The sequence below is a fragment of the Hemitrygon akajei genome, unplaced genomic scaffold (genome assembly GCF_048418815.1).
Source record: "Hemitrygon akajei unplaced genomic scaffold, sHemAka1.3 Scf000119, whole genome shotgun sequence".
NCBI classification, from domain to species: Eukaryota; Metazoa; Chordata; class Chondrichthyes; order Myliobatiformes; family Dasyatidae; genus Hemitrygon; species Hemitrygon akajei.
Genome location: NW_027332005.1, coordinates 397,739 through 418,500, shown reverse-complemented (window position 1 = coordinate 418,500; position 20,762 = coordinate 397,739). Strand labels below are relative to the sequence as shown.

Sequence of the window (20,762 nt, the reverse complement as noted above, 5' to 3'; positions counted from 1 at the left end):
TGTGTTGCCAAGGTCAGGGATATCTCGCATCGACTCTGCAAAGGTAAAAAGGACAGGATGAGTAGCCAGATGACGTGGTTCACATTGGTACCAATGGCAAGTGCAGGAAGTATGATGAAGTCCTGCAAAGTGAGCTCATGGGGTTAGATGCTAAGCAAAGGCAGGATCCCCATAATTGTGTTCTCAGGATTGCGACCCGTATCACGTGCTAGTGAGGTCGGAAATAGGACGATAGTGCATTTTAACGTGTGGCTGATGATATGACACATGACCAAGGGCTTCAGACTTTTGGGATAATTGGGATCTCTTCCAAGAAAGTTGGGACTTGGACAGACGTGATGGTTTTACACTCATATTGGAGGGCGCTGATACCCTTAAGTGAAGGATTGTTAGCGCTGCATAGGGAGGGGAGATGTGTTAAACTTAAGATGCAGGGGGATTAAGAACCAGAGTGGATAATAGAGCGGTTGTGTGGGAAAGTCGAGTAGCTAAAGGATGAGTATCGTGAAGCTATTTTTTTCCGAAATCCGTATTATACCAATGCAAGCAGTTTTGTCGGAAAGGCAGATGAGCTTCACTCATGGATCAGCACATTGAACTACAGCGTTGTAACCATTCATATGATTTGGTTGGAATATGTGCCGGACTGGTTGTTCAGCATTCCAGGGTTCTGTAGCGTTAGACACGATTCGATAGAGGTGAAGAAGGGGTGGTATTAGGAAAAAATATCACTGCATTGCTCAGACAGGACAGACTGGAGAGCTCATCTACTGAGTCTACGTGGGTGAAACTGAGCAATACGAAAGGGACGAACACGTTAATTGGATGACATTGTGGACCACCCAATAGTCAATGGGACTTAGAGTATCAAATTTGTAGGGAGATCACAGACCGTTACAAGAAACACTATGTACTGATGGTATGTAATTTTAATTGTCGATTTATCGACTGGAGTATCCATACTTGAAAGGGCCGGATGGGATAGTGTAGCTCAAGTATGTCCAGGGACGTTTCCGTAATCAATATATTGAAGTCATGACTACAGACAGCAAATACTGGAATTGTATCAGAGTACAAGACACGTCAGGTGGTAGAGGTGTGTGCAGGGGTGTGGTGATGGAAATGACATTAGTTTAAAGAACATTATGGACAATATCTGGTCCTCAGGTTAACAATCTAAATTGGAGAAAGGCTAATTTTAATGGTATCAGAAAGGATCTGACGAAAGAGGATTGGGTCAGGTTGTTTTCTGGTACCGAGGTGATTGGTAGGTGTGAGGCGTCCAAGTCTGAAATTTTGAAGTTTGAATCCATGAATGTCCACAAATACAGATCGAATATTCATGACAGAATAAAAGGCAAGACAAGTCATGGTTTCTGAGAGATATTGAGGCCCGGAGCGCATCGCAAATACAGGCTCGAAGGATCAAATGAGGTACTTGAGGAGTACAAGAAATGCAAAAGTTACTAAAGGAGGAAATCGGGAGGGCTAAAGTATGGCATGAGTTTGCTCTAGCGGTCAAGGAAAAGGAGAACCCCAAACTCTTCATCAAATATACTCAGAACAAAAGAATACCAGCGGACAAAATTGGATTTCTTGAAGTTCAGAGTGGGCCTTTATCCATGAAGCTGAAAAAGGCGGGGGAGATTTTAAATCTTTTTGTTTTGCATTTATATTTAGTTAGGAGTTATACAGAGTCTTCAGAGTGAGGGAAAACGTCAGTGAGATAATGGACAATGCACGGATTATAGAGGAGGAGATATTTACTGTCTTGAAGCAGATGAAGGTTGATAAATCCCTAGTGCTTTCCTTCGTACCTCGTTTGAGGCTATTTCAGAGATTGCAAGTGCTCCAGCAGAGGAATTTAAAATGTCAGAAATGGAAGCATTGGAGGGTAGGCAATGCTGTTCTGCTGCTTGAAAGTCTGTAAAATTAAGGCACGGAATTACAGGTTGGTGAGTCAACACCAATGATGGTAAAGTTATTGGCAGGTACTCTAAGGGACGGGATATGAGTATTTGGATGGAGAACGATTAGTTACGGGTATTCAACACTGATTTGTGCCTGCTAAATCCCGTCTAACCAATCTTATAGTTTCTTGAAGAAGTTACCGGGCAAATAATGAAAACAAGTCAGTGGATGTTGTCTACTCGGACTTCAGCAAGTTGCTTGGAATTCATGACATGGTGCAAGTTAGTTTAGATATTGGATTCGCGAGAGAAGCTAAAAGAGATAGTAGAGGTTTGCTTCTCTGACTGGAGGTCTATGACTAGTGGTGTGCGGCAGGGATCTGTACTGGGTCTGGTGTTGTCGGTCATATATATCAATGCTCTGTATGACAATGTGGTAAACTGGGTCAGCAAATCTGTGGATGACACCAGCGTAGTGACAGTGAGAAAGGGTGTCAGAGCTTACAGCGGGACATGGAACAGCTTGCAAAAGGTGGAATGGAGTTTCAAAGATAGAATTTAATGAAGAACCTTGCGAGGTGATGTACTTTATGAGAACAAACCATGATAACAGTAAGACATTGAGTGGTAGGGCATTGAGCAGTGCGGTTAAACTAAGGTATCAGAGAATGGACATCCGAAATGTATTTAAAATGTTGTCGAAGTTAGATGGCGTTGGAAAGCATTGAGGACATGGGCCTTCATAAATCAAAATATTGAATACAGAAGTTGGAATATTATGTCGAAATTGATGTGGCAGAAACTGATTTAAAGCAATGTGTGCACCTGTCTCTTGGAAGGATATAAATGATTGACTGAGTGCAGAAAAAAAATACAGATTGTTGACAAGGCTTGAGGAACTGAGAGAAAGGGAAATGATGAATAGGCTAGGACATTATTCCATAGAGTGTAGGAGGACCAGTGGAGATGTGATAGAGGTATCCGTTGATAAAAGGTATAGAGAAAGTTAGTGTGAAAAGGCATTTACTGCTGAGGTTGCGTGGGACTGGAATTAGAGGTCATGGGGTAACGATGACAGGTGAAAGGCAATATGAGGGGAACCTGTTCACTCAGAGGTTGCTGAGAGCGTAACACGCGTTGCCATCGAAATTAGTCGATATACATTCGACTTGTACATTTAAGATCAAGTTGGATAATTTCATTCAATGGGAGAGTTATGGACTTCTCCAGCAAGTGTGCCGATCAATGAGACTAAGCAGATAATATGTCGCTGTGGACTGGATGGTCCGAAGATCATGCTCCTGTACTGTAGAGTTTGATGACTATGGGTAGGTCAAACTATGGCAGGGTCACTGTTGATTTTCCCTGGGGTAATTGTCGGTGAAACCCAGCAGGTTCACACTTCACTGCCGGACTCCATGAGCGCTCCAGTGTCAGCCTACAGCTGGGAACAGGCGGTGAGGAACAGACAGCAAATTCTGGACCATTGTGCACGTGTGACAGACCAAAGCCAACTGTGGTAACGTTGAAAAAGAAGTTTGGACTGAAATTGTCAGCTGCGTCACGTAGAATGTAGTGTTCTGTATGGTGTGTGGCTCTTCACTGAAATTCAGTCTGGGTGGCAAAAGATGAATGCACTCCAGTAGCACAAGGACCATAGGAAACTGTTTCTCTGTAATACTGCGTTAGCCGTAGATGCTCGGAATATTTTTAATGATAATAATGTTGCACTCCCCAGTGTAAACAGTATAAGCTGTAGTAAGTACAAACACAAATTGGAACATTCACAAGGAACTGAAGTTAACTGAACCATGAGGCATGTTGTGATATTGATCAAAAAATGGTCCGTAGACAAATGAGAGACGATAGTCAGTGTTGCCTAGTCAGTTGAAAATGGGTTTGAAGGTAGACTGAGAATGAGCTGAGAAATAAGTCACTATATATTTGATTTGTGGGAATCCCGTGGGTCATCAGAACACGGTTTGGTGAATGTCCATTAAAGTCGAATATTGGGAGGATGATGTGATGTCAGGCAGAGTGATGTAGAGTAGGTCTCTGTCCACTTGCAATGTCCGTCAAGTGTCATATTACTAAATTCACCTGTCAATCATTGTCTGTATCCTAACCTGTCTAAAAATGAGTGTCATCTAAAAATCGGAAAATATAGTTTCCGCTCATGAAAACTCTTTTCCAGATGTTCTGCACAAGCATTGCTGGATTTTCACTGCCCAGAGGTTCCGTTGCGTTGGTTCTACACTCAGCCTGTGTCCCGCCCACTTACGTGATACTCTGGCCCGGTGAAGTGATCCTCGCCCATTAACATGAAACTGACTCCCTCCACACCCTCCTCAATCGCCTGCTCCAGTCGCTCCATGTAGAATCTCGTCAACCGGAACAGGTGGTGATCTTCACAATTTGACAGGAAGGCGGAGATTGTGGAGTTCAGATCTGTAGTCAAAAAGAACATAAAATAGTAGAGTGTACCATGCGTATGCGGACACGATGCCAATTTAAACCAATCCCAACTTCAGCAACATGGTCAATATCCCTCCATTCCCGACATATTCATGGGTTCAAACGCCTCTCAGATGCTACTGAGTGTCTGTTTCCATCCCCTCCTTTGGCAGGACATTCCAGACACCTATTACTCTCTGTGGAAAACATGCACCCTAAATCCCCTTTAAACTGTACCGTCTAACCTTAAACCTATTCCCTCTGGTATTTGTGGTGAAACTTGTCTGCACTCTCACCAGAATCACCACATCATTCTTGTGATTTGGTTACCAGATGTGTGGACAATTCTGAAATTATCTCTTAACCAACGCGTACCCAGTTACAGGTCAACTTCAAAAAATACCTCAACTCATCGTTAGCAATCTACCAAATGTGTTGCTACTTTCAGGAAGCTATGCATATCCATCACAAGACACATCCATACATCAATCTTATTAACGGTCCCAGCATTCACTCTGAACATTGCTCGCGAACGTCCAAAGTGTAACTTCTAACATTTGCCTGAATTAACTGTACTTGGTGAATCTCTTCATATTTCTAATTGGATGCTGAACACGTTGACGAAGTCCCAAATTTGCTCAACTCCGTCAACTCTGTAATCAACGAATCAGTTCACCCAGTATATCATTTGAGTAAGACATAGTTTATTATTAATTTATTTACATCACACACGACGCATGGCGTATCAGTGATCCTTGTGGACACTGCTAATGGCTACCCACCTTATTCAGGAGCTCCATCTCCTTTCACTGAGGTGAAGATTTACATGGTGACCGGAGTGATTCGACTATTCCCCTTGGAATAGATAATGGAACAATGACCCAGTTTGATGGTACTTTCTCTCTGCCCCTTTATCTCCCAAGTTTATCGTACTGAAGTATTGATGATTTGACTACACGTGTAGCATAAGAACAGATTTTTAATGGGAAACAGCCCAGTGAGCATACCTGTGTCCATTTTGACTCTGACTGACGTTGGTTGATTGCCGTCTTCTTGTCTGCCGGCCGGGTGGAAGAAAGCACCACCTGCTGGCAATGACCTGAATTACACAAATAAAGGAGTGAGACAGTTACTCTGCCCTTCATAATTTCAACCACTTTTGTAAGGTCACTGCTCACTCTCCTACATTCCAGAGAGCAAACGGAGATTTGAACAAAGACCTCCAACTGAATACAAAGTTCAAGAAGGAGAGATGCATTGAAGCTGAAACAGCTAACAGAATTGGTGGGAAAAAAACGAAATCTGTTGCAGAAGATGAGAGAAATCAAAGGAATATTTCATGTAAAATGAGCATAGGAAAAGACAAAGAAGGGAAGGACCTTACAGAAGCAGACAACATCAAAAAGAGTTGGCAGGAACACACAGAAGAATTGTAGAAAGATCCAACAGCGAAGACATCTGCAATCACTCTCTCATCGATCTGGAGCCAGGCATTTTGGAAAGTGAAGTTGAATGGGCAATAGAAAACATTGCCAATAATAAAGCTGCAGGATGAGACAGGATTCCAGTTGAATTGTTTAAAACTCTAGAAGGTGATGCTGTAAAAGTGATGCATGCAATTTTCCAGCAGATCTGGGGGGAAAATAAACAACAATGAACTTTAGGCTGGATTAAGATCTGTTTTTATTCCAATACCCAAGAAGGGAAATGTAAAGGATTGTTCAAATGACGGGAAATTTTCACATGCTAGAAAAGTAATGATAAAGATCGTGCAAGCAAGTCTCCAGCAATATATGGAACACGAACAGCCAGATGTACAAGCTGGTTTTAGAAGAGGCAGAGGCACCAGAAACCAAATTGCTAAACTACGCTGGATAATGGAGAAATCGCGAAAATTCCAGAAAAGTATTTATCTATGTTTTATTGACTACTCTAATTTTTTTTTTGTTTTTTTTTATATAACAGTGTGGACCATAATAAACTATGGCAAATACAAGATCAAGAAGCAACAGTTAGAACTGACCATGGAAAAACAAACTAGTTCAAGATTGGGAAAGGATTACGACAAGGCTGCATACAGTCACCCAGCTTATTTAATCTATGTGCTGAACACATCATGAGGAATGCTGGTCTAGAGGACTCAACATGTTGGAATCAAAATTACCAGAAAATATGAACAAGCTCAGATATGCAGGTGATACTATTCTAATGGCCGAGAGTGAGGAGGATCTGAAGAAGCTTCTAATGAAAGTGAAAGAAGAAAGTGGAAAGCCGGCTTCTTGCTCAATATTAAGAAAACCATCCAGTCCTATTAACTCCGTGGTAATACATGGAAAGGAAGTGGAAGCAGTGACGGAATTTCTCTTCCCCGGTTCAAAGATTTCTATACATAGTAACTGCAGCCACAGAATTAAACGGCGCTTACTTCTGGGGAGGGCAGCAATGGGAAATTTAGATAAAATACTGAAGCGCAGAGACATGAATTGTCTACAAAGGACCGTAGAGTCAAGTCTATGGTATTTCCAGATGTGATGTATGGCTGTGAGAGCTGGACTATGAGTGAGGCTGAAGACAAAATAATCGACGACTTTGAACTTGGATGCTGGAGGAATGTATTAAGAATTCGTTGGACAGCAAGCAGATCCAACAAGTCAATACTTGAAGAAATACTTGAAAAGCTGAAAAATTTTGGACACCCATGAGATGACAGGATTCCTTGGAGAAGACTCTCATGTTCAGTAAAACAGAAGGTAAAAGAAGCAGAAGATGACAGAGGCTGCAATGAATAGATAATAACACTCGGGAAATGCCGATGCCCCTGTGGTATCTTAGAGAGGCAGTTTCCAACAAAGAGGACGTACAACACGCTGGAGGAACTCAGCAGGTTGGGCAGCATCCGTGGAAACGAGCAGTCAAGGTTTCGGGCCGAGACCGTTCATCAGCACTGAAGAGGGAAGGGGACGAAACCCTATAAAGAAATTGGGGGGAGGGTGGGAAGGAGAAGGCTGGAAGGTGCCAGGTGAAAAGCCAGGAAGAGGAAAGATCAAGAGGTTTCGGAGGGGAAGCAGGGAGGGGATAGGCAGGAAAGGTGAAGAAGGAATGTAAGGTGAAAGCACCATGTAGTGGAAGAAGGCAGAATCATGAGAGCGGTAATAAGCAGCTGGAGGTGGAGGCAGAATGAAAATGGGATGGGTGAAGGGAGAGGGAAGGAATTACCATTGTCTTCCGTACCATAACTGCCCTTACCAACTCCGGAGACCTTCTATCCTCAGCCAAAAAAGCTCATAATTCCCACACCCCGCACTGCTCGGTTTCACCTCCTCCCCAAGATCCACAAGCCTGACTGTCCCAGTAGACCCATTGTTTCGGCCTGCTCCTGCCCCACCGAACTTGTGTCTACCTACCTGGACTCCATTTTGTCACCCATAGTTCAGTCCTTCCCCAACTACATCCGGGATACCTCCCATGCCTTCCACCTCACCATGCCCTCCGCTACTTTCTGGAGAATCGACCTCACCAGTTCTGCAACACCAGCACACTCCTCCGGTTGGTGGAACTGGAACACACACTTAATAACTTCTTTTTTGAATCTTCCTACTTTCTGCAGACCAAGGGTGTTACTATGGGCACTCCCATGGGCCCCACCTGGTGGGGTCTATGGAGCTAACGCCTTAATGACGAAACCCATATCCCCGTTGGTTGGTATGCTAAATTGGCATTTGCTGTCACCAATTAGAGACAGGTAAATCTCACGTCTCTTCATGAGAGATACCGGGAACGTGCAGTTGCTTAAATCGTCTCAATGTCAACCCAGGAGCGCGAGGGCGATGAAGCTCCGCGAGAGGGCGCGCGTGGGCGGTGAGCTGGTGCGCGCGGTAGATGGGGAGACTGTAGAGTCAGTAACAGGGAACGGGGAGCGCGTCCCTCGGTCCCGTACCGCGCTGGCCAGCTCACCGAGTGAGTCATGGTCGATCCGCAACCAGCAGGGGTACAACATTAACGCACAAATCTCGATGTATATACTTAATCAATGTAATGTTTCCTGTCAGTTCCACAATATAATTAATTTGCTAATGTTATATTGGCTTACACTAATTAAACTGTGAGAACTTTTCTAATCAAGACACCAAAAGCGTAAGTGGACCACTCGGCCCTCCGAAACTGCTGCTGATCTGATTTAAACTTGCGTTATGCATTCCCCCATGTTCATCTCGATAACACTTCAACCCCGCTCTTTATAAACAAACTGGACTTTGAATGGAATCAAAAGCTCTACTTTCACTAATCAGTGAGTATAAAGAGTTCGCAACTCCCGCGATTAACACCGGCAAAAAAAAAAATAAAAAATAGGAGGGTGTGAGGGGGAGTCGGGGGGGGGGAGGAGAAGTTGTTGCTGCTTTTCAAGACGTGATGCCCTGTCCACAGCCAAACATCCCACAGTCTCTGTGAACATTGCATCTACCTTAACGTCAACTCCTTTGTTATCTGAACGAACAAACTGGCTCCCATCCCGAAGCGACTGAGTTTAAACCGATTCCAGCAGCTATAGCAATCCTGGCTGCAAGAACATTCCTTCATCTCAAGTACAGGTATAACCCATGCATTTGGTACTGGGTCAAATAGGAACATTGCAAAATCTATTTCTGCTTAATCACAGACAATTTATTGGTAGAAAATACTTGATGACGCCAGTCTATGTCAATGTAAATTATTAGTTGGCATTTGCTAGTTAGGACTGAATGAAATGTGGTCCTGGGACATTTAGCATCAGGAGGGTTTGCTCTTAACAGACCCTGGCACGACGATATACTTATATCGAGGGCAAGTATATCATTGCAGCTTGCAATAGCTGGAGGAATCATTATGTTGCTGTTGTTTATGGTAATTCCACATTTCTGCAATCACTATAGCAGAAAGCGGTCGTGGCATCTTGTAAAGGGAGGAAATTCTCAATGCGTTTAGAGATTATTATGACCTAACACAGGCAAGCAAGGAAACATGAGAAGTGACAAGTCTGAAGTGAGCAGACAATATGAGGAATGTGCGTGGCTTCAGAGAGATAGGATGCTGACAGCAGATCTGGAATGATTGCAACTGACACTTCTGGGTTTATTCAGTCTCACTCCAGCTATTTCTTATTTATCTTGGTACAGAAATGTAATGTCTGAAGGACCAACTTTCCTTTACTTTACTTTAGAGTAAACCAAACTTTCTCTTGACTGAATCAATGGAATCTCCGAGTGAGACGGGTTCTCTCCGTTCGGTGCTCTCAGTCCTCGGGCTCGTTCACTTGTTGCTGTTCCCTCGTCTTCAGTTGTGGTTTGATTCCAGATGTGGGCTTTTCTGCCAATAAATCTCTCATCACAGGTCAAACTTTAACCAGAGAGACAATGAAGTATGTTACTAATACAAACGGGAACAAAGCATTAACCTGAAATTTAAATCTTGAACGCATATAGAATGATCCGAGTGAAGAAATCAGGAACTGTCCCTCACACTTTACAAGCCTGACATGGGATACAAAAGAACAGGCACAAAATGCTGGAAGAACTCATCAGACCAGGGAAGATCTGTATGTCGACTCTACTCTCTTCCATAGACGCAGGCTGGACCGTTGAGTTCCTCCAGCATTTCGTGTGTGTTGCTTGGATTTCCAGCGTCTGAATATTTTGTCGTTCGTGATGGGATACCAAGAAGTCATCACACAGTCATGGTATAAGATACATAGGAGTAGAATTAGGTGATTCGGTCTTTCTAGTTTGTTCCATAATCAATCATGGAGGATGTTTTTTTTTCCAACACCGTATTCTTGCTTCCTTGCTATAACACTCAACTTATTTAGCAATCCAGAAAATAAATATACCCAACGATAGTCTCGACCACCCTCTGGCTAAAGTAATTGCTCTCATCTCAGTTTTAAAGTGAAGCTTCCTTATTCTGAGATCTCAGATCTCTCAGATCCCAGACTCTCAGATCCCACTCTCAGATCCCAGCACTCTCAGATCCCAGACTCTCCGTCTAATCAAGTCACCCTCTCCATTTCCACTGCATCGAGACTTGTCGTTATTCAGTTCTTGTAAATAATCACTCCCGCCCTAACTCCCCTCACCCCCACCAACCCCCAATCACCTTCCCTCTGAACTCCACTGAACACCGCCACGGCCATCAAATGTTCCTTATGAATAAAGCTTATCATTCGTGAGTTTATTTTGTGAACCTTGTTAACAACAAATGTACTGAATACATTTCCGGGGAAAATGGGACAATTAGTACCAGGATAGTGTATTTGGAAAAGCTTTGGTTTCTTTACTCTTCTATCAACTCTCACAAAACGAGCGCTGGTACACTGGTCCATTCGCAGGAGATTTAACATTTTCCAGGGTGAATGCAATAAAGAGAAACTGGAATCACTAGAAACGCTCTGCAGGTAAGGAACAGCTGTGGGGAGAGGAAAAATGTTCGAGATTCGGTTTCCTGACCTTTCGTCAGAATGGATTCAAACATCTCCCAGCTTTTTAGTGGAAAATCTTGGGTTGTTCTCCATGGAGCGGTGAGGACTGAGGGAAGATCAGATAGAGGTTCATAAGAGAATGAAAAATATTGGCAGAGTAGACAGGGAGTATCTTCTCTCTGTTTGGAAATGTCTAATACCAGAGGCCATGCAATGAAGGTGTGAGCGAGTAAATGCAATGGAAATGTGAGGGTAACTTGTTTCACTCAGAGAGGTGTGGATGCCTGGAATGCGCTGCCTGTTATGGCGGTGGAAGCAAATACACTGGAGGCTTTTAAGTGACGTTTAGGTCGGCACATGGGTGTGAGGAAGATTGAACGCAAATGGACATTTTGTAGGAAGGAGTCATTCGTTGTTTTTTGAGGGGGGGGTTGATTTACTTTTCAGCTGGTTTGGCACACCATTGTGGCTGAAGGGCCTGTTCCTGTGATGTACTGTTCCATATTCTGTTCTATCTTCAGCATCTTGAGTTTCTCTTTGACTCCCACTGGCAGATAGACAGGTGACAGTGAGGGGGAATTTCCAAATGTGAATTGAATTCTGAAACCCCAGTCTATTTCTATTGGTGCAAACACACAACAGCGTATTTAATCACAGCCTCTCTCTGTGAGGGATGGAATGGGAACTCATTCTCTGCTTTGCTTCCAAAGGAACTTCAGAACCAAACATCTGAGCACAGAACTGGAATACTCGCTCAACATCTCATAAACCCGGACACCTTGATCCCCTAGTTCATTTTATCTGGGTCAAAACATGTGTGGTAACCCAGGATCCAACCTCAGAGGGGCACAGCCTACACCGGGAGCCTCGCACATCTTTTCCACATCTCACACTGGGTGTTCCCGGATCTCACACTGAGAGATTCACGCTACCAATATACAGCCCCCGGAGACGTCTGCTTCATTGCGGAAGGAGGAACATCCAGCCGCATCTGTAAAAGCACCAACGTAGACCGAAGCCCAAACACTGACAATTCCATATTTCTGGAGCTCCCATCTTAAGATTGCATCTCAGGCACAACTCTCTCAGGGCTCTTTGTTGCTGGTAATATGTGGCAGTTTCTCAGCTAATCCCAGCTCAAAAATTTACACTCCTCTACCAACCCGTGACAGAACTGGAGCCTGATGATCCTTTGTCTAGACAGGGATCAGCCGGGAAACATGGGCATTTGGGTCACAAAGAGGGTGCTGATATATTTCAACTTGTCCCCACAGTTATATTGAACACAGCGGTACATTAATTTATTGTTGAGTGTGGTGTAGCCTAGGTCAATTAGTAGCCACTTTACCCGTCGTGTAAAAGGAACAAAATGTTTTCAACATAAAATTGAAAAGATAGCACTGAAGCTCAGTACAGGAGATTTGTTTTTGTTCTTTCGCTGCAGAAACGATTGACTGACTGCTAGAAGTTTGACACCCAAAACAGAATTGCATCAATTCAATCCCTACAATCTTCGTCAATCCATGCCGGACAGTAAATGCTCAAAGTATCCTCGTATCTGAGGGCAGTGGCTCTCCGTTGAGAGTCAGCAACCAGAGAGCGATAAACACGTTCAACACTCTCTGCAGCTCTGGTGAGCCGTTGCCCTGGTGACGGAGGAAGTGACTCGCAAAGACAACCGAGCGGGGAAATAACAAACTCAGTGTGACACGTTCTCGGCTTCATTGTGACAAAGATAAACTGAACATTCAGCCATTTTGTAATGGTGATACTAAAATTCCAGCGGTTGTTATTAGCCTTTCGAGGTATATTCAGTAAATCTCATAGTTGTTTCAGCTCTACAGAGATCTCAGCAGTGCAGACGCTGGTCCAAAATAAAAACACATTGTTGGATGCGACAAATATCGATTATGTGTAGAAATTTCAATTTAGATTCACAGAGCCGTTAGAGCACAGCCACAGGACTGTTAGCCCATCCAGACCGTGCCATGTTCGGTGTGGTCCCATCCCCCTGCACACAGACCACAGTCCTCTATACCTCCCTCTTCTATTTACCTACCCAAACATCTCTCAAATGCTAAAAGTGAACCTGCATCTCTCACTTCTGCTGGGAGCTGGTTCCGCCTTCACACCACCCTCTGAGTGAAGTAGTTCCCCATCAGATACCCCTTAAATGTGTCACGTTTTGCCCTAAATCCATGACCCTATCCAAGCTGAGGGGAAAATGCCTACCTGCATTTACCCTATTTATACCATCATAGATTTCTACATCTTTAGCAGGGTGTCCCAACCTGGGGTCTGTGGACTCTTCCTTTAATTGTAGGGGTCAATGGCATAGAAAAATTGGAGGCCTGCTAGAATATCCCCTCATTCTCCTCTATTCCAGGCAATCAAGTTCTAACCTGTTCAACCCATCACTATAATTATTTCCTGAAATACCAGCAATGTCCGGGTAATTTTCCCTGCACTCTTTCACGCTTATCCTTATCTGTCCTCCAAGTAGCTGATCAGAACTGCACGCAATCCTACATGTTTTGGAATCACGGTGAATTACAACTTTAGCATTAATATCCCAACCCCTCTTCTTAATAGCCTGCGTTATAAAGGTCAATATGCCCGAAACTCTCTTGACTCTGGTGCTACCTTAAGTGAATTCTGGATCTGTAACACCTACACCAGGACAATCAGGTTTAAAACAATTATTTACCCCAAGCAGTAAGCCTGATCAACACGTCTACTCACTAACCCACGCTCCACACCCCACCCATTACTGGTTTAAAATTTCCTGACAGTTCTAGACACTCCTGTGCCTAAAGTAATTTAATGGGCAGACAATCAATATCAGTTTCCATATGTCCACTCTCTCCTGTGCCTAACGTCACTTTATGGACATAGAATCAATGTTTTTAAGCAATCATAATGCATGTACTGTGTTTTGTTTATTATTGTGGTCCCTATCATTTTGTTGTTTTTTTTTTCTGTCCTGCTTCGGACACAGAGTAACAATTATTTTGTTCTCCTATACTGGAATGACATTACACAATCTTGAATCTTGAACCCTGGGAAAAATACAATGACCAACCACATTATCTGTACTCCCTCTTGATTTTATAAACTCCTACAGTGTCAGCTCCATTCTCCTCTGGAATTAAGATCCAGCTTGGCCAACCTCTTCCCATGAGCCGGCACTCTAGTCCAGGCAGCATCTTCAGCAATCTCGTCTGCACACTCTCCAGACTGATAATATCTTTCCTACAGTACGGAGAACACAAATGTACATAACACTTCGTGTATCCGCACCACAAAATTATATGACTACAATATAATGCCCATAATCGAGAACTCAATTCCCTAACTGATGAAGGTCAGCATGATTAAAGCCTTCTTTTTCACCCTCAATACCTGCACAACCACTTTCAGTGAACTGTGCTGTTGTACACGCAGGTCGCTCTGTTCCACAGCACCCGATGCTCTCCCATTCACTATACCAGTTCCACCCAGTTTGACTGTCCAACATGCACAATCTCTCACTTGCCCAAGTTGAAAACCATTTGCCATTCCTCAGCCCATCTCCAAAACTGACCGAAATGTCTTTCAAATTCAGTGTCACCTGTTGCCTTATCAACCAGTCTCCCGAATTTAGTCTCCCTGTATACCCATGACTGTGTCGTCACCCAGAGCTCTAACCTGCTAATTAAATTTGTCGACGACACTACATAGATTGGCCTCCTATCAAGCAATAACGAGGTGGCCTACAGGGAAGAGGTCATCTCTCTGACTCATTCATGGCAAAGTAACAACCTTACTCTCAATGTCGCAAAAACAAAGGAGCTGGTTGTGAATTACAGGAGGAATGGAGACAGGCTAATCTCTATTGACATCAATGGATCTGGGGCTGAGAGGGTGAACAGCTTCAAGTTCCTCGGCATCCACATCACCGAGGATCTCACGTGGTCTGTTCACACCAGCTGTGCGGTGAAAAAGCACAACAACACCTCTTTCAACTCAGACGTTTGAGCAAGTTCGGTATTGGCCTCCAAATCCTAAGTAGTTTTTATGGGGGCATAATTGAGAGCATCCTGACTGGCTGCATCACTGCCTGGTATGGGAAATGTACCTCCCTTAATCACAGGACTCTGCAGAGTGTGGTGCGGACAGCCCAGCGCATCTGTAGTTGTGAACTTCCCATGATTCAGGACATTTACAAGGAGAGGTGTGTAAAAAAGGCCCGAAGGATCATTGGGGACCAGAGTAACCCCAGCCACAATCTATTCCCGCTGCTACCATCCGAGAAACGGTACCGTAGCATAAAAGCCAGGACCAACAGACTCCGGAACAGCTTCTTCCACCAGGACTTCAGATGAATTAACTCACGTTAATTTGAGGTAATCCATATTATGTAGACAGTTTAATTTATCTTGAATTATGATAAATTACTTTGACTGCACATTGCACCTTTAGACCGAGACGTATTGTAAAGAGGACGTAAGAAATCAATTCAGTTTAATTCAATTCAAACTTGCTGATTGTGCCTTGTACATTCATATACAAATCAATGGCATGAATAATTAATTATAGAGGTCTCGACAGTGACACACACATCCCACTCGCCACAGGCTTCCATTCGCTAAAACCATCTTCAATCATCTCCCTCTGCTTCTTGTTCTCGAACCCGGTGTGAATCCACCTCGCCAGGTCCCCGTGAATCCCACGTGACAGAACCATCCAGATCAGTTGCCATGCGGGATATTGATACAGACTTTGCCAAGGTTCAGATGAACAACATCACTGCCCAACTTCACCCAACTCCCTAGTTAACTCTTAAATAACCTCTAAAATACTCGACAGATGTGATGTCCTATTGGACAGTGTAGATGGCGATTTCCCCATAACCAATGCCCAACCGCCCAGGATTTCAGCTTCACTGCAGACTGTAAAAATTTCGATCCCAGTTGTCGAATTACTAACCTGGACTGAAGCCCGTATACTGCCAGTTCCATATCCTCCGAGTCACCGGCCCAATATCACCACCCATACAAAGACGCTTTGGTGCCGGCAAATTGCCGTGGTGTTCCTGCCATTTCCGATTCACAGACTAAGGTGGAATTGGAAGCTAATGACCCTCTGCCGGGGCCGGTGCTCAGACTGGTTCCCCGGTCTGTATAAAGGATGCGGATACACTTCAGCCTGACCCCAGCAGCAAAACCGAGCACATTTGATCACAACCTTCCTGCTGTGTGGGATCTTGCCAGCAGAGCTGGCTGTCATGTTTTCCGCAGTGTAGCAGGAACAAAATGTAAAATTATAAAGTAGAAAGTGCCGGGAACTCAGTACATCAGACTACCTCTCTGAAAGGAGAAATGGTGGAAGACCCAGTTCCAGAACTGAGATTGTCCAAGATGCTGCCGATCTGCTGAGCGTTTCCAGTATTTTCTCCTCCTGACTTTAAATTTCCTGCAACTGTAGTATTTTCTCCCTCTTCATTTTAATGCACAAATAGTAACTGATTCCCACCCTAAACTGTAATTGCCACCCCATCCCAACCAATTTCTTGGGTCCTCAGTCCATTCTGACCCTGGTGTAATACGTTCCATATAGTTAATGCTCACAGCATCCTTTCCTCCCACTGTCATTACTGACACACCCATCACACTCGTCACTGGCCTCTATTTGCTAAATCCATCTTCAATCATCACCCTCCGCTTACTGTCATCGGGTTCGGTCAAAATACTTACGTATTTGAAAATCTACAAATTGTTTGACAAACATAACATCTCACTGGCTGGTCCGGTCAATGATTTTCCCACAGCCAAAGTCCAATCGTCCCGATCTTCAGAATCACTGCACACTGTGGGAATTTCAATCCCAGCTGTAGAAATAACAATATACTGCCCTACCCATATTCTCAGAGACTCCAGCCCAATATTATAACCTACACAAAGACTGCCCACTGACGCATTGCCAACAACAATTTGCTGTGGTGTTCCTGGCATTTCCAATTCACAAACTAAGGAGAACTGAACCTATTGATCCTCCAGCCATCTTACTTCAGAGTTCCTGCAAAAGTACATACCTCTCTCTCTCTCTCTCTCTCTCTCTCTCTCTCTCTCTCTCTCTCTCTCTCTCTCTCTCTCTCTCTCTCTCTCTCTCTCTCTCTCTCTCTCTCTCTCTCTCTCTCTCTCTCTCTCTCTCTCTCTCTCTCTCTCTCTCTCTCTCTCACTCTTTTACTGCGCAGATATTATTTGACTGCAAAATGTTGGGGGCGCCCAAAACTGGTCAACAAATTTGTGTAATGCCACCCCTGCCAGTCTGTTAGTTTTCAGATCATTCCTACTCTTGTGTAATACATTCCATACAGCCAATATTTACAGCATCCTTTCCTCCAACTATCACTCCGTTACAGTTGCTCCTGCTAACACTCTCTCTACCACAGAGCGATAAAAATGTGCAACACTTCTTGCAGCTCCGAATGGCTGTTACCTTGGAAACGGAGGAAGTGGCTCACCGCAAACAATTAAGAAAGGAAATAACAAACTCAATATAATATGTTCTGAGTTTCATTGTGACAAAAAATTAGCACTGCAGCCATTTTGTAACGGTGAAACTGAAATTTAATGGCTTAATGGCTGCCTTTACATTGCCTCGTGCTGTATTCAATTAAACATCAATTAACCGAACAAAAAACACAGTTCCTGAAAGCTCAGTGAGGTAGAAGTGCTGTACAATACTTCAGAATGAGACAAAGGTTAGAAGAAAGATGTTTGACATGTGTATCCTTGACGTGGTGAGATGCAGGCTGGAAGGAGTTTGAACAAGATGGCACGGAATGATCAGGTAGAACCAGGCGGGAGAAGGGATCGAGAACAATCACTGATGGTCGTACAGCATTACACAGATACTGAATTAATAGTACATACTACTACATGTATATGATCCTAAAACTTCAAAGCTATAACAAACAATAAGAAATTTCGCATATAACCTTTGCCCCTGAACGCACCATAGAAAGCATCCCATCCCGATACTTCACAGCTTCCTACGGCTATTGTTCTTCCTTTGACTGCAGGGAATAGCAGAGAACTGTGGACACCGCTGAGCACATCATAGAAACCAACCTCCCCTCCATGGACTGTCTGTATACCTCCCGCTGCCTCAGCAAATCAGGAAACATAATCGTTGAGTCCCAGAACCCTAGACATTCTCAATTCTCAACCTCCCATCCGATCGAAGATAAAACAAAACCGAAAACATCCCACCGGGCTCAAGGATTGCTTCCATCCTGCTGTTATAAGCAAACTGAATATTCTTTAGCATGAGAAAATCTGCAGATGTTGGAACTTCAAGCAACACACACAAAAGGCTGGTGGAACGCAGAAGGCCAGGCAGCATCTATAGGGAGAAGTACAGCGACGTTTCGGGCCGAGACCCTCAGCATGATAAGATGGACTCCTGACCTCACAATGTAACTCCATGTGACATTGCATCATATGTCTACCTGCAGTACACTGTCTCTGCGACCATAAAGCTTTATTACACTCTGTTAATGCTTTACCTAATATACCAGGGGTGATTGATGAGTTCGTGGCCTAAGGTAGGTGGAGATAACTTATTAATTTCAAACTTTCTGCATAATCACTCCAAAAGTTGAACTGCATGTGCACGTAACGAGAGCTGTATAACTCATCTCCTTCTACCTTAGGACACGAACGCATCAATCACCCCATGCTGTGGATACTTTCTGGAGGTCCAAGATCCGTATGCTCCACAACCGCTGGACTAAGTGTAAATGTAAGAGAGGACTATGTTGAAAAAATAAATGTGCTAGGTTTTCGGAAATTGACTCCTTCTCTCTCGCCCCTCGTGCTGTTGTGACGTATTGATCTGTGTGGATGGTATGCACGACAAGATTTTCATTGTACGGTGGTACTTGGCAATAATAAACCATTCCCCATTTTAATTGTGTGGAAATATTAGACAGTCTGAGTTACAGCTCCGGAACTTCGGGCGGGCGATTTCACCAAAGTGTACAAATTTTTGAGGAACAGGCAAATGGAAAAGGCTTAATTCTCGCATTAATAGGGTTATGTACCCAAAAACATTCGCTGCGCTTCGGCGGGTCGTAACAGTGGAATGGAGTCAAGAAACAAAAAATAATTGCCCACACAAAAAGAGGGGACGTCACAAATCTGCCATATCTGAACTGACGTGAGATAAAACTACTCATACACATGGAGCAGTGTCCCGCAAGCGCGATTACTCCGTTTAACCTCCGGCTGCAAAAACACAACCGGCCGAATTTCCCCAGGTACAACTCAACGGATGAGTGCAGTCCCGGCATCACCACATTACCCGTTCCTCGGACTAAAGCAACAGGGACTGAGCGGCGGCTCATCTCAGGCGGTTCACTGTGAAGGACCTACAACCCGGATCGACCCCGGCAGTTTCTCTCCAGCAACCCGGACCGACCCGCCGATTTAGGTGAGTTAACGGGACTCAAACATGCCCGCTCGGAAGGGCCTCAAGAACTCACCGATGGGAACTTGATGTATTTGCCTCGCAGACAGCGATCCTTCCCCCGTCTCCCCGCGACGATCCGCTTCAACACAGAACGGAAAGAAAACCAAGAATGAGCATGCGCAATTTGAGCCGCGCGTCTTCAGAGCCGGGGAGGGGCTTTTGGAGGCAGAGCAAAGAGGTTGGACAGGAGAGCGTAGACCATAGACCATGGAGCTTAGAATTGTTCAAAAATGTTAACATAATAACAATAATAATTATATTCCCCATTTTAATTTGGTGGAAATATTAGACAACCTTGTTTGCAGATTTGAATCCTCTGGAAGGAGGCTTAACTGAAGTGTACACATTTTGGAGACACACAGATCAATGGAAAGGCTTAATTCTCCCATAAATACGGTCGTACATCGGGAAACATTAAACGCACAGCAGCTCGTAGCAGTGAAATGAGTCAAAAAATACCCACCCAGAACGAGAGGGCGTGACAGATTGGATCTCATTGTCTTGACAGAACGGAAGAAAGATTAAAATGCACAACCACGAGAAACAAACCCGCAGATGTTGCAGATCTGCGCTAAAATGGGAAAATTGAGCGGGAGGAAGTGACGGGCCGAAGGTCTCCCTCCTAAACTGGTGACTCTGCTCTTCGCCCCTCACACGCTGCATGACCTACCCGCCACATTCTCCACATTATTTCATATTTACTCCAGCTAGTTTTTTAAATTATTCCTCCATATCTTTCCGCTTTCTGCTCCCTTGGGTCAACGATTTATGGGTTTGGCCCCCATACCAGACCGCCATACAGTTTACACCCAGACCGGAAATGTGCAGGTTCTATTCAAATCAGTTCTATGTTTAGAAACACTAACTTCTATTCGCATTCCCCCGGCCTCACTGGAGAGTAAAAATGTAACATCGCCAAGAGAGAAACTGCAGGAGGTGGCCATTCAGCCCATCGAGCGATCAACAAGATGGCGGCTGCGCTCCCATCTCAGCCACATGTTTCTGCCCGATCCTCATTTCCTCGATCCCTTCAGTCTCCACACATTCCGCCAAGATCTGTTTTCTGTGAGGATGATCATGAATCTTTACTGCTTTCTGTGGTGGGGATTTACAGCCATTCACCACCCACGGAGTGGAGACATTTCCCCTCATCTCAATTCCGAACAATACACACCATTTTCCATTGGTTCAACCGCTATTGATGTTGTGCATTTCAATGTGTTCTCTTCTTCGTCCTCGGGCCTCTAAATTAAAGGCTTATCGCGCTTGATATTTCGTCGCATGATGACCCGACCACTCCAGAGATCAGTCTGGTGAATCTTCATTGCATTCCCTCTTACCTCTTTGTTATTCCTCTATGGAATGTAAACTTTCAAAATTCTTGAGGAACTCGGTAGGTCGGGTACCGTCAGCAGAAAAGAGTCGGCAGA

The 20,762-nt window shown here is 44.2% G+C and overlaps 1 protein-coding gene across 1 annotated transcript in view; it reads right to left on the bottom strand.

Annotated features, from left to right (window-relative positions):
• LOC140723570 (NACHT, LRR and PYD domains-containing protein 3-like) overlaps positions 1 to 19,425 on the bottom strand; it is a 29,725-nt gene extending 10,300 nt beyond the window's left edge. The window contains exons 1-3 of the mRNA XM_073038142.1: positions 19,346 to 19,425; positions 5,372 to 5,463; positions 4,192 to 4,358 (exon numbers count right to left, since the gene is read on the bottom strand). Coding sequence (XP_072894243.1) covers positions 4,192 to 4,358; positions 5,372 to 5,381 — 177 coding nt within the window. The 5' untranslated portion in view covers positions 5,382 to 5,463; positions 19,346 to 19,425. The remainder of the gene's footprint in view (positions 1 to 4,191; positions 4,359 to 5,371; positions 5,464 to 19,345) is intronic.
• Positions 19,426 to 20,762: the final 1,337 nt, after the last annotated feature.